The 15410-nt window shown below is 30.6% G+C and overlaps 1 protein-coding gene across 1 annotated transcript; it reads left to right on the top strand.

Annotated features, from left to right (window-relative positions):
- The first annotated feature begins 8452 nt into the window (after nucleotides 1-8452).
- LOC145003879 (uncharacterized) lies at nucleotides 8453-10765 on the top strand. Its single transcript, XM_078962785.1, has 4 exons — nucleotides 8453-8993; nucleotides 9213-9310; nucleotides 10096-10164; nucleotides 10324-10765. Exons 1-3 carry the CDS (start codon nucleotides 8705-8707, stop codon nucleotides 10147-10149), a joined length of 441 nt encoding a protein of 146 aa, XP_078818911.1. The 5' UTR covers nucleotides 8453-8704; the 3' UTR covers nucleotides 10150-10164; nucleotides 10324-10765.
- The last annotated feature ends 4645 nt before the right edge of the window (nucleotides 10766-15410 follow it).

The following is a 15410-nucleotide window of genomic DNA, read 5'->3' as shown; positions in this document are numbered from 1 at the left end:
CACAAACAAAAGAGAAGCTTGCTTTAAGTGTGGTGAAGAAGGACACTTCAAACAAAACTTCCCAGGAAGGGAAGAGATTACAAACCCAAATGTGCTGCCAAAGCCAAAGGCAAGAGCACTTCAAATGATCCTTGATGAAGCAGATGACAATGCGAGGAATCAAGGATGAGGATTTTATATCCAAAGATCAAGTTATGAAGTATCAGTGTGAATCGTAACTTATGGTGTAGCCTATTAGAGGCATAGTATAGGGTGAACTTGAACTTTTGTGTAATAGTTTCAAAGAATTAATATAAACCCTAGTTTTGCTATCTGGTGTGTTGAATGATTGTATGATTTTCTTGTATGGTGACTTGGTCGACTGCGGGACAATACTTGGGATGAGTACGAGTAGTTGTGAAAGGTAGTAGATGCATATACTACCGGAAGCACAGGACTCGCACTTGGATCAGGGAAAGTCACAAGGTTACCAAGAAGCTAGTGATTGATTCTGTTTTATTCGAGTATGTCATTACCCTTGTTTCGGTAGTGACTAGTAAGATGGTTGTTATTTTGACCCTATTGGTCATATCAAATTGAGTCCGACTACGGTAAGTATGTTACGTGGTTTAGAGAACCAATTTCGAGGTAACATCTGACGTAAGTCAGAAGGTTGAAATTAATACGATCGATTATATCACGCTTGTTGTTAATCAAGGTTGTAGCTAGAAATGCTACATGCTGAAATGTGATTATATCACATTAGCATATGAAGGAAGGTATATTCCATTCTGGAATTTAACTCTAAAAGACCTGAGTCTAAGCATTGCATCATGCGATGAGAGGTCATTAGAACACGACCCATCGGTCTGTTACATTAGATAAAGGAAAGTACTTATCCTAAGAATAATAAGGAGTCCTCAATAAGGATTTATTTTATAACTCGAAGGTTACAATTGAAAGTACAACATAGTACGAAGAGCAGATGCAGGATTGAGCACTACCTGCTATCGAGAAGTCCAAGAGTTAGATACTCTTTCGAGGAAACATAGAACTTAAAATTATTACCTAGGATGAAGATATAATGTATGGAATCATTATACAAGTCCTATTTCGTTGATGATTCCGGGACGTAATCATCCTAAGGGGGAGATAATTGTAACGCCCGTAGATCAGGGCTATTCAATTAGAGACGATAAACATCAAAAATGACTTTTTGATGAAGATTATTTAGAACTATTAATCTTAACTAAGTTTTAGTATATGTCACAAGGTTTCCGTGCATATAAAGAACGCCGAAATCCGAGTTATAACGAAGAAGTTATGGCATGTCGAAGTTTCACGACAGAACCGGCACGACACAGCGCGACGTAAATAGTGAATTTACATTAGAGCGATATTTGGCCTTAGTGATCTAAATGAAAGTCGTAGAATACGTTAAACCGAAAGCGTGCATAAAAAGAACGCCCAAATTTGACTTCGTATGAGGAAGTTATGACTTTTCTAAGTTTCGACTTAGCGGTATGCAGCCTGAATACTCGATTTGAGATCGAGCGGTTTTTAGCCGAAACAATCTAAACAAGAATCCAAGATCTATTCAGTGGTAGTGCAACAATAAAAAGACAGACGAAAACGGAGTTCAGATGAAGGAGTTATGAATTTTGAACGAAGTTTTCATGTCCCGGCCTACTAAAAATAATATATTAATAATATATTAAAATGAAAGTCAAAATTAGCCGACGAAGTCTAAATGAAAGTTGTAGATCTTGTTTTTACCTACGCGTGGATATAAAGAACGTCAAAAACGGAGCTGATATGCAAAAGATATGAATTTCTGAAGTTCGGGGCACGAACTTCCACCCCTGCCAGAGCTCACGAGGTGAGCAGATGATGGACGTCTTCCAGGGCAAGTGGCCATGACGAACGCAATGGCGTATCAAGATCACGAGGTGAATATTAGAAACTCATGAGGTGAGAATTAAAAACTCACAAGGTGAGAATTAAAAACTCACGAGGTGAGTTTAGCATTTTTTTTCCCTATAAATAGAATTCAAGGGTCAGCCGATTTAGGTTGCTCATCTCTTACTCTCCCACTCCCGATACTCTCTCTAAGCACTATTTTAACCCCCGAAGCCACAGTATCATTCCCGAGACCCGAAGCTAGTCCCGAAGCCCGAAGATCCCGAGAAGAAAGATTCTCGAGCCGAAGCTCTGCCCGCGTGAAGCCCGGTTTTGGAGGAAAACATCCCGGTTTCATCGCAAAAGATTATTTTAAGAGACAAGGCGCTGCCCGATCATCTTCTGATCAAGTGAGTTTGTGGTTACTTTCTTCTAACACATAAATATGAAGTATTTGTTATAAAATACGTGCTATGTGTTTATATATTGTTGTTTATTTGAGATGAGTGTGGAATGGATGTTTTATATAGTTTTTAAATGAGTTAAACTGTATATGTATTTTATATCTACAAATATGTTGGGTAGAACATGGGTAGATGAGATAGTTGGTGTGTGATAAAAGGATGAGTTGGATAATGAGATCAAGAGGTTAGTTTTAGATTCGTGAGTAGGGATCAGATCAAGAGGCTAGTTTTAGATCCATGAGTATGGATTAGACCAAGAGGTTAGTTTTAGATCCGGGAGTATGGATCAGGTAAAGAGATAAAACTTGTTATTAGTCCGGGAGTATGGATTAAGACTAAGTTAATTATCCCTAGTCCGGGAGTATGGATTGGGCACAATTATTGATCCGGGAGTATGGATCAGATCGGGATTAAGGTATAGTTAATTGTCCCTATTCCGGGAGTATGGATTGGGTACAATTATTGATCCAGGAGTATAGATCAGATCAGGAGGTTAGTTAGAGATTCGTGAGTATGGATCAGGTAGTTTTAAATCCGTGAGTATGGATCAAGGGAAAAGGTTAGTTTTAGATCCGTGGGTATGGATCAGGTGAAAAGGTTAGTTTTAGATCCGTGAGTATGGATCGGGTGAAGAGGATAGTTTTAGATCCGTGAGTAGGGATCGGGTACAGAGGAAAATTTTAAATACGAGAGTTTAGATCGTGTCGTTTTGAGGATCGATGGGGTGGTATAAGAGTTGCCTTTATATGGTGAAATTGTACAAGTTTGAATGTTCTATATTTATAAATATATGATATAACATTGTGGGATGAAAAGCCTATATGCTCACCAGGCTCCCAAGTCTAACCCACTCAGTTTCCTTTGTATCACAGGTATCGATATGAAGATACATTTCACGGAGAGATTAAAGGAGATGTAAAATCTTTAGTGTAAATAATGTAAGTTATTTTTATGCTTATCCATCTGTATCGGAACATGACATCCCGAGATTTTGTTATATAATGAAAATACATTTCTTTAAAGAAATGCTTTGATAAATCTTTATCATATTTTGGGAACAAATTTCGCAATTGTTTTCTTTAAAAGATTACTCTGATTTTAAAAACAAGCATAAACAAATCGGTCTTTTCTGGCCAAGAAATTGGGGATGTCACAGTTGGTATGAGACCCCAATTCCGTACGGGATTAATTTTTTAACGAATTAGGGAGGGGGGGGGGGGGCGAGAGTAGGATTCAACCCCGTTTTGTTTTTAGGATCGGGCCAAGAGTGGGTATTTCCGTCTCGTACACCCGCGGAGGACCCGTTTATATATATATATATATATATATATATATATATATATATATATATATATATATATATATATATATATAATACATTATCTAATTTTGGGGTTTCTTGATTTTTTTTTCTTCCATTTAATAGCATACGGCGATACAGTAGTGAACCGATCACATATTTTTGGACATTATATATATATATATATATATATATATATATATATATATATATATATATATATAATGTTGGATTTTGTCATATGTTATATTTGTAAGTTTGTAGGATTTGTCGTTTTGTAATATTGAATTTGTAACGTTGGGTTTTAAATTATTTTAGTTGCTGAAAAACTTGATTTTAAGCTTTTAAAGTTATGAAAAATAAATTTTTTAGCCCAAAATATAGAATCTTTTTAGCAAAAAAGTCAATTTTAAGCCTATAAAACGGGAGGAACATGACGAGATCTGGGGCGATGAATGTATTTGGGGGCGGGATCAGGGGCTATGTAAATGGGCTATGTAAACGGACGATTTGGGGGTGGGGGAGGGGCAATGACACTTATTTGCGCTCCATTTTAGTTTCAGTTGACATCACTAGTTTGGATTATATCTAGAGAGGTGGTCATGTAAATCCAATTGGTTGATGATTGGTCAAGAACATTGTAAGTTCATGTAAAGATATAGAAAAGTTCAACCTAAGATTCACAACGATCATCAATTTAATCAAGGATTGTCTACATTGAGCTTTTTTATGTTGGTTATGACGAAAGAAGGGTTCTATGACGGAAGATGATAAAAAAAAGATAAGAGGGATATCATTTGTTGGCGAGAAGAGAAAGAGCGGAGTGGTTGTTTTTCTTCCATCATCGAACCATATGGCTCCTACTGAGAATAACTCTTGATCATACAAATGAATGTTAAACATCTTGGGTTGAACTTTTCTAGATGATTACATGTGCCTACAATTTTCTTCCCTACATCGATGATGCCTTGCGGAAGAGAAATTAATGCATTCATCAAGAAATGAAGTTACATCAAAATCTTTATAGATTTACTCAAAACCATCATGAAGTTGGAGCATCTTCCATGGAATGGAACCGAATGCAAGAAAACTTTAAAGATAACAAAGATGTAAGTATTTATTAGAAAAAAATAAAGTTGAGGTTAATCTAAAAAAATGAAAAAATATAGGGGCTAAATTGAAAAAAAAATGAAAATTTAATGGGTAAATTGAAAAAAATTTATAAGGACTAAATTGGAAAAAAAAAAATATAAGATATTTTTTAGGAAAAAATAAAGGTAATGTTTAATCTAGAGAAAAAAACCCTAATATATAAGATATTTTTATGATTATCCCTAAACTAAAAAATGTTACAAAGCATTTGAAGGATTGTAGGAAGAATGTAAAATACATTGATAGCTGATAGAAAAAAGGACACCCACACTCAATTGGATAGAATTGATCTGAAGATCGATTCAAGCTCGACTATGAACCAAAAAATAATAAAGCAAGTGAGCATTCTTAAAAAAAAAGTTAAAGATTGAAAATAAAAACTTTTGGATTTGGATCAAAAGGCCAAAGTAAAGTGGAAGATCGAAGAAGTGGAAATTTTAGATAGCACCATGGTATAACTAATAAACAAAAGAGAGAGATGATAGATAGGATGATTATGACTAATGCAAATTAGTATGTTGATACAGTTTTTTAATTTGATTCCATGGACATCTCTTATTTGGCCTTGTCAAGATAATAGTTATTTTAAGTTTTATTCCATGGACATCTCTTATTTGGATAGTGATTTCAGGGCGGGGAATATTAGAGAATCCATTTGTAATTAATGAAATGATGAATCTTTGAGTCTAACGGGTTTGTTTTTAGGTTTATAAAATTATTTTGGGAATGTTGCACAACGATCCAATAGTTTTTGTCAATGCCATTTGATAAAAAACGTAAAACAACACTTCAAATCACAACATCAACAAATCTTTTATTAACTAAACATTAAGATCTAGTTGGTTTTCAGGAACTTACAACTGAAACATCACCTACAAAAACACTCTCACTCGAATCAAACACAAACAAATAACAAGAACTAATCAAAACTACGATTTATAGAGCAAAAACAACCAAGAACAGACAAACCCTAATCTTAGAATGAAAACCCTAAAATGATGAAGACGACAAAGAACATATGAGACTCGAGTGTATGTGTGTAGAGAATGATCTGAATATGAGTCTCGATAAACTAGAACATGCATTATATACTTCACGTACCATGCATCGATCAAAGTAGGACTTTACCCGACCCAAAGCCATCCTTGTAGATCCACGTGTTTTTCCTAGTTTGAATAAAATGAGCCATAATCCCTGCAATATACAAAATAGAACAAAAACACACCCTACACCACAAAATCCCCACACCACTCTCAAAATTATACTTTACCACATTTACAGTTTAAACCCAAATTAAGAAAAATATTCTCAATGTTAAAATTGCAATAAATAATATATGTATTTTTAATACCCCTCTAAAGATGAATGAACATTAATAGAGGAAATAACAATTAATCAACTTTAAATGGATCATATAACCCTATTTCTGAACACAAAAAATCATGTTGCTTTGAAGTCAAAGATTTGGTAAAACTATGAGCTCTTTGTTTCTCGATGCAATCTTAATAATTTTCAAAAATCCTTTTAAAACCCTATATATATTTAAAGACGACACACAATTATGAATTTGATATATTTAGTTTTTTTAATAAAAGATAAATTATAAAATTTAACAAATAAAATTAAAATTAAAGTTTCCTACAATCTAATGGAAACACATGAAATTCGGCTCACTGCCTCGTATGTGAAAATAAAGATTGTTTTTATATGTATATATGAATGTATATTTTATAAATGATACTTTGGATCCATTAGTCACTTAGGTGTTGTTTATTTTTCAAAACTAAAACATTTGTAATCTGTGGATCACATCTACAACACTCTGCAGCAAAAGATGCAGACCAAAAGTATGCAAACTACAATAAGAAATTTGTGTGTTTTTTAACAATTGCATGCTACTGAAATAAACTGAAATTAACCATATAATACTTAAATAATATTCTAAATAAAAACTAGTTTTAATCATATGCAAATTAAATATAAAGATTATTGTGATGATATGATTTTAAAACGTTTATATAAAATAATTAGACATAATAATTGCTAAATAACAATAAATAAAATTGTTATTATTAAAATTTCCAAAACGATGGTTATTTCTTTGATTAGCTTCAATAGATTTGATAATACTAGTGAGTAATTGTATAATTTATTAATATTTGGTTACAGATAATATAACATAAAAAATATTTATATGAAATTTACTAAATGGTTTTGGAATTATTACAACTATATTTTAGTTGTTTATAATATTATTCATAATATTATAAAATAATAAACACATGATTGAAAAAACTAAAATAAATCTATATTGAATAATATAATTTAAAGTGAGGTGAGAAATTGTTTAAAAATGAATGTTCAATGTTGCATCAGTTTTCAAATCATAAATCTTTTAAAAACAAACAATTATACGTGTTCTGCATTACACAACCAAAAACTATCAGAATGATTTTTAACCGAAATAAATGATAGAAGTGGTTTTGTTTTATTTATTTATTTATTTATTTTAAAACAACCATACATACATATTGATATCTCCTTTATTTTTCCATATTGGTGTATATTACTTATTTGTTCACATGTCATATGTGTATGCGTAGATTATCAATTGCTTTGATTGGTTATTGGTTGATATTTTTCCATTCATATTATTTCTATAAATAATGAATACGAAGATAACGAGACAGCTCACAAAAGACAAAAATGCCTCTAAAATTCAAAAATCACATGTGGCTATTTAATGAATATCAATTAATGTCATCAATTTTAGATTAGGAATGGCAAAACATACTTAGATTTTTATTTTAGAGGATTGTTGTTAGAAAAATTAATTGTAAGGTCCATATATAATATATGTTTATTAAAAAAAAAAACAAATATAAAGATCTAACAATTTAGAACCTTTAGATTTATAAGAAAAAATATTTAATTATTAAAATTAAAGTGTTTATTTATCTTTAAATTTAAACTAATAATTTAAATAACTAAACAACTAAAATAATTTAATTCAATTTAAAAATTTAAAAATTATAAAGAAGTTGTATTAATGAATTAGATATACATATATTATTACATTTAAATATTATATGAAATTTAATAAAATAAAAAACCCACAATATGACGTATGAATATAATTTAATCTAAATTACCACAATAACATGTGATATAATACATTAACAAATGATAAAATTATTTTTATTTATTAAAAAAGATTGGTTGATGTAGTTTTAAATTTTATTTTCATTAAATGATAGCAAAAATAGTTTTGGCCATAAACCCATAATTCTTTATATTAGGAAAAAAAAACAAGTAGTTGTGGAGATTTATATTCTATTTTTTTAAACAAACGATACAATGTTATACTCGAGGCTATATATATATATATATATATATATATATATATATATATATATATATATATATATATATATATATATATATATATATAATCATTAAAATTTGGGTTGAATTAGATTCTTAATAATCTTATAAAAATTGATTTGAAATTTTGAACATACAAGGGATACACTAGTTGATAACTTGATATGATAAATAAAAATCAAAGTATTATTTTAATGGACTACATATGTAGATTAAGGCATAGTTAAGGGTAAACAATTGTAATTTAATATGAAAGACAAAGATCCCACCAACCGAACATCTCTCATTCTCTATCTCCAGTGTGTGTATGTGTGTGTGAGAGAGTGAGAAGCTGCTGCTGCAACACCATATTCTCCAAAACCCTTTGCTTTCTGCTTCGAGATTCTCACTTCACTTTCACTCATCCCTACAATCATCGAACCCTTTATCTATATTTTTTCAAATCGACATTTTCCCCAATCTTTATTCTAAAAACCCGATCAAACTTTGCGGAAGAACTCTTTGTTTTTTTTTCTCTAAATTAAAAATGCCGATCAACAAAGAACCGGCGACTCCGCCGATGATCGGCAAGATCGGTCCTTACACCGTATTTGTTACTCCTCCTCCTACTCCCAAGCCTTCATTCGAATCTTCTCCTGTGTCGGCTTCTGAATCTCCGAAGAGAAAAGATGTTTCGCCGCCGCCTGTGAAGTCCTCTCCACCGATGAAATCCGCTCCTCCGGTCCTTCCGCCACCGGTTCAATACGAGAAGTCCGCTTCGGCCTACGACTCAAAGTTCGGTTTCTTTTGGGATGCCGTCGCTAAAGTCCAGAATGGTATCATTTGCTTTCTTTTTTCCTTTCGATTTTGAATTCTTTACACTTAGAAGGAATTGAAAAACGAATTTGTGTCATTTCATTAGATTTAAACCCAGATTTGTTTGATAATTGCTTAATTTGTTCTACTTCTTGTTATTCAATAGTGAATACAATACCTAATCGGAATTATGTAGTCCATTGAAGTTAGAATTGTGTTTAATCTTTGATCTTTAACAGCACATTCAAGTTTGGATGATTATGTAGCTCGTTGGTTTGGGCTGAATCAATCGAAATATCAATGGGCTCTTGATGATTATTACGAAAAGAATGGCGTGGTAAGTTTCTTGGATTGAATTTCTATTATTTTCTTTAACTTATCTGGTCAAATTTCTTTAATTTTCAATCTGGAAATGATAGAATTCAAGAAAATCTTTTATACAATTTGACAATTACACCAAGCGTTATACTAATCATTTCGATTCATGTAATTTTTTTGATAAAATTGCATCAAATATTACATTAAAAGAACTTGAATTGGACTTAAAGATGAATATATTCTCTTTTCTTCTTTTTAGATAATTTACCTTTTGAACTATCATGCATAGCTTTTTTGTCTCTCTTTTGAAGCAAAGAAGTAAACTAAAGTTTGTTAAAATGAGCGATTCTTGTTTCTTTTGAATAGCGCATTTTGCAAAGTATGATGTTTTATTGTTAGTTTTCCAAATGATGCTTACAAAATATTATCTAGAAATGACTTCATATTAAAGATTGAATTTTTATGTAACTTGCAAGTTAATTATTGTCTACTTGAATTAAAGATTGAATTTTTATGTTTAATCATTTGAAACATTTAAGCTCATTCGTTGATTGTTACACTTGTAAAATGGTAAGAGGTTAAATCTTGAAACATGTTATAAAAGATTTATAACTTTTATTTTCATTCACAATAATATTCATAGAAATGGGGTACAATGAAAGGAATCCAAGAATGGCCATGAGTTGACTTGGTTGTGTATTTTCAAAGCAATTGAATCAAATAATCCTATAATCACTTGAATGAATTAGGGGTAGTTAGGTAATTTTACAATAATTTATCCCTAAAAATTATCATAAACTGCAGGACAATGTTGATGCTAAAGTTAAAGATGTATCCACAAAAGCACAAAGTGTGTAACATCTAACTCAGCTGGTAAGCTCTCCATTAAGTCCTAATTCTATATATATATATATATATATATTTCCCCTCATTAAAACGTATCATCATTTTCTTAAAATGTTTTGTAAAAATAAATTATATATTTACGGATTTAGCCCTTGAAGATTCAAAATTTTTATTGTTTTTATGCAGGGAATGGTGTTGTTAAAGGCACCTTGAGACACTTTTTGACTAAGATATGTCTATATGCAAAAACATCACATTATATATATATATATATATATATATATATATATATATATATATATATATATATATATATATATATATATATATATATATATATATATATATATATATATATATATGATTTGCTTAGTGGTTAGATTTGGATGGAATCAAATCTACAAATTTATGATTTATCAGAATCTTTTGCTACTTGTGCATTTGGAGGCCTGATGATATTTTATTAATGTGAAAGTATGATATGAGGCATGTAACAACCTTTTTTGTTTACCATGTTTTCTCTTAACAAATGCCTAAAAGAGGCTAATCTCTCAAGACTTGTAATCATGTTTTGTTGTATTTGCATTGTTTTTTCTAGTTGAAATGAAATTGAGTTGAATTAAGATCAGTTTACTTTACAGCATTTCTTTCAATTGCAATTGTGTTTGTTAGAACATTTTCAAGAATCGTAGACTTACGTTATGTTTGTTGTACTTGTTGAAAAACTCAACAAATTGTTAAATAAAAACTTGTTGAAAATCTCAACAAATTGTTAAATAAAAAACTAGTTGGTAGCTGAAAGATATAAAATAACATTTAAAAGAATATGTTTTTATAATGAATTAAAAGCTATATTTGGAAAATTTTAAAAAAAACTAAAAAAATACTAATTTAAGTAGCTATTTTAAATGCTAGTTTATAAGTTGCTTTTTAACTAACAAAACTTGACAATTTAATGTGTTTGATTTAATGCGCGTGTGTGTGTATATATATATATATATATATATATATAAACTTAGTTACCCAAACTCACTATAATACGTCGTTTTGTATCATATAATACATTCTAATTGTCCAATGTTATTTTAATTTAACTTCTAACTTGATTTACTTCCATGATTTTTATATATTACACATTTGTCTTCATCTTACATAATTTTCATTTTCAACTACAATATATATAACTTAGTAGGTGTTCGGCAAAAATATGCGATGTTAGAGAAATATAATAGTGAAATTTCGAAAATCTTGAAATTAAATCAAGTTTGGGTTGGATTTTAAAAAACATTATAATGAATATATTAAATAAAACGACGTATTATGGTGTGTTTGGGTACGTAAGCTTATATACCCTTAAGGGTATATTCACTTTTCCATATATATATATATATATATATATATATATATATATATATATATATATATATATATATATATATATATATATATATATATATATATATATATATATATATATATATATATATATAAATGTTTAAAGCTTAAAATCCATAAATGGCTATATGTAATTTCCTCATCAGAAAAAGAAAATTAAATTAAGCAGAGTTAATTTAATAGCATTAAACAATACGGTAAAGTACGAAATTGGTTCATGTGTTCTTAGCCAAAAATGATATTTCAGGGACAATTATTTAAAAAAGGGAAAATGACTTAAGATAGTAACTATCTCTTATCCGTGTTCACATATTAGCAACTTCTTGTTTTTTGTACATAATAAAGCAACTAACTTGTTTTAACTGTTTAAATTACACCAATATTACCGGCTAATATCTGTTTTAACCGGTAACTCAAACGGAAAATGACTTAGGAGGGTAACTACCTCTTATCCGTGTTCACATATTGGCAACTTCTTATTTTTTGTACATAAGAAAGCAACTAACTTGTTTTAACTATGTAACATCCCAAAAATCATGACCAATTTTTTTTTTTTAATTTAATACTAAAACCATAATTGTCAAACCATTAATTTAATACTCCGACATCGGGCCCCGCCCGACATCAGGCCTGTCTAGCATCGAGCCTCGCTCGGTATACAGATATGTCTCTCTTAGGCCCTGCCTGTCTCCGGGGCCCGCCCGCTAAACACATACAATCCTATAACATGCTAACACATAAAGAAACATACTCTACTGTATCACTGTCCTAAGAAACATACTCTGGTAATAATGAGATACAAAACATCGTTCGTACTCAACTAGTGATGAGATACAGGAGCTCGTCCACATTCACCTCTTTACCAGGCACATACAAGTATCACACATACAACAAGTATAATCTAACATGAAAACATTTCTCAGGCACCCGCACGACATCAGACCTTGGTCTGGAATAACATACTAGCAAACAATGCCTATGGCTAACCCCCGAGTCTTCCTACTCATAGACTACATGGGCTGGCATTGTGGCCTTAGACCCATTCACACAGTGAGGAGATTCACCTTGCACTGCTGAAGCCCTGGCTGGAACTAGCTGAGTACGAACGAAGTTATGTATCTCATTATTAGCAGAGTATGTTTCTTAGGACAGGGATACAGTAGAGTATGTTTCTTTATGTGTTAGCATGTTAGATGATTGTATGTGTTTAGCGGGCGGGGCTCGGAGACAGGCGGGGCCTAAGAGAGACATATTTGTATACTGAACGTGGCTCGATGATAAACGAGGCCTGATGTCGGACGAGGCCCAATACTGGAGTATTAAATTAATGGTTTGACAATTATGGTTTTAGTATGAAATTAAAAACGAAATTTTTGGTCATGATTTTTGGGATGTTACACAGTTAAAACAAGTTAGTTTCTTTCTTATGTACAAAAAATAAGAAGTTGCCAATATGTGAACACGGATAAGAGGTAGTTACCCTCCGTAGTCATTTTCCCTTTGAGTTACCGGTTAAAACATGTATTAGCCGGTAATATTGATATAATTTAAACAGTTAAAACAAGTTGGTTGCTTTATTATGTACAAAAAAGAAGAAGTTGTCAATATGTGAATACGAATAAAAGGTAGTTACTCTCCTAAATCATTATCCCTTTAAAAAACGAACCATGTTTCTTTTAATACGTGGAAATGATCCAATTTTTTAAAATTTACTAGATATAACCATTTCTATCGGAATGGCATTTTGGGATCCAAATGATATATAATTAATAATTTTATTTTTTATTTTACCAAACGCTTTTGAAAAATATTAAATATATTTTTACATTTGAAAGATTGGCTTTCACAAAACTAGCTAAAAGCAGTAGTTTTTAAAACATGTAAAATTAATAAAATGGTTAAAACATAAAATAGAAATATTATTTTAAAAAAGGATAATTAAAATCGATTTATAAAAAATATAATGTTTTTTTTTTGTTAAACGTTACTTGAAGTTTTTTGTTTAAGATAAAAACTAAAAGCTTTTATAGTTGAACGATTTTTTTTCGAGCTTTTTCTTAATAGTTAAAAATGATTAGAAGCTCTCAAAATTACATGCCCAACACGTCCTTAATATCACCGGTTTCTTAACTAAATGATACACTTTATGCACTTTTATCGTAACATGCTTTACTTTTCTTTTCTTTTGCTTCTTTAATTTTTTTTGTTACATTTCGGTTAAAAAACAAAACATAATATTTAAAATTTTAGACTTGTTCATTGAATTTTAGATATGTTTTGAAACTCCGGATTTTTTTCTTTTTCTCATGGTTGTACAAAACACGTTTGACATTAACTAGTCAATGAAGTGGGGTTAAGAGATTAATCGGAAAAGCGTTAGATTAATCGGTAGGTGTCTTCTAGTTGGTTTGTTGCTACTAGTTCGCTCAAATAATTTAATACAATATTACTAATTCCTCAAATAGTTTTTATTGATATATAATTTCTTTAAAGTGTTAAAAATTAATTGTTTGCTACTGGTTCGCTCATTGTATATGCAGAGATTTATAGGTAAGCGTCTTCAAGTCGGACGAATAACGCCTAGAGACTAATTTGAGATTAAATGAATCTTAGTCGGAATTTTTACAACATTGTTTTTTTGTTCATAATTCGAAATCTGAAACTTAGAATATAAAATATATTTTTATGTCAGTAAAAGTATTTTAGAAGTTAGCTCCAAAAAAAGTCTGAAATGACCATTCCAAGCAAAACAAACAGTCATTTTTATAAATGCCTAAAAATCAGCCATATAGTAATGAATTCACATCCTTAATAAAGGATGAGAAAAAAACGAATTAAATTGAAATCGAAACTGAATCGGTCATTCAGTTCCAAAAAATACCAATTTTGGGTTTTTGGTTTTTTGATTTTCAGGTCGGCGGTTCTTGGGCTTTTCAGTTTTGAAATTGTGTAAGGGAAAATCAACTTAATTCTTAGCAATGTTTATAATTTTTGCCCAGCTTTGAACGGCTAACTCTTTCATACGAGCTTGAAATAAATTGAAGTTTTACCAAGTTGTAGCTAACATTCCCAATTTCTCGACTAAAAAATACCTTTTTATTTATGTTTATTTTAAAATAGAGTTTGTTTATAAATGCAAAATTGGTCCCGTAAAAGTACTTTCCGAAGAAAATGTTCGTTAGTGTTTATTAAAAACTTAGGATTAGGATGTCCTAACTGATACAATAAACATAAGCATAAACATAATTCTTACACACATTACTATATCTTTTATATTATGACAAATATTTCCTCTAATCTCTCGTCAAGTCCGAACATCATTACCTACATATTGTTACCTATAATACAAAGCAATTGAGTGGGTTGGGTTAGAAAACTTGGTGAATATATAGGATTTTCAACTCATAATAATGTAGTTATTATGTTTAATTATCAAGCAATTAACACGATTACACATCCCCATTTTCTTCTTTATTCTTCCCTAAGGATCTATCCTAAGGGTCATCATATTCATCATTGCTGACAGTATTGTTTCAAGAATTTCTCCGCAATACATGTCGGTAAATTTCTTTCTATTTTCATTCTTAAGGATATGACCTAAGGATCATCTTAATCATCATTATTGATAGTATTGTTCCAGGAATTTCTCCGTAATACATGTCAGTATGGAGTAGAGTACACCAAATGGGCATAATGTCCATCACCTACAGGTTATAAACCCGCATGTGTTCCACAAGACTGTCTTGAGTAGTCTGGTGCTCGTCAACTATACTCTGTTAGATGACTAATTTGTTAGTACAATAGTACCATTCCGACATTCCTACATCATTAGTACACTATTACCATTTCTACATTGTTAGTACAGTAGTATCATTAAA

Source organism: Lactuca saligna, chromosome 7, assembly GCF_052625555.1.
Source record: "Lactuca saligna cultivar CGN05327 chromosome 7, ASM5262555v1, whole genome shotgun sequence".
Taxonomy (NCBI): Eukaryota; Viridiplantae; Streptophyta; class Magnoliopsida; order Asterales; family Asteraceae; genus Lactuca; species Lactuca saligna.
Note: the sequence above shows the minus strand (reverse complement) of the source record. Positions and strands in the feature narration are given on the sequence as shown.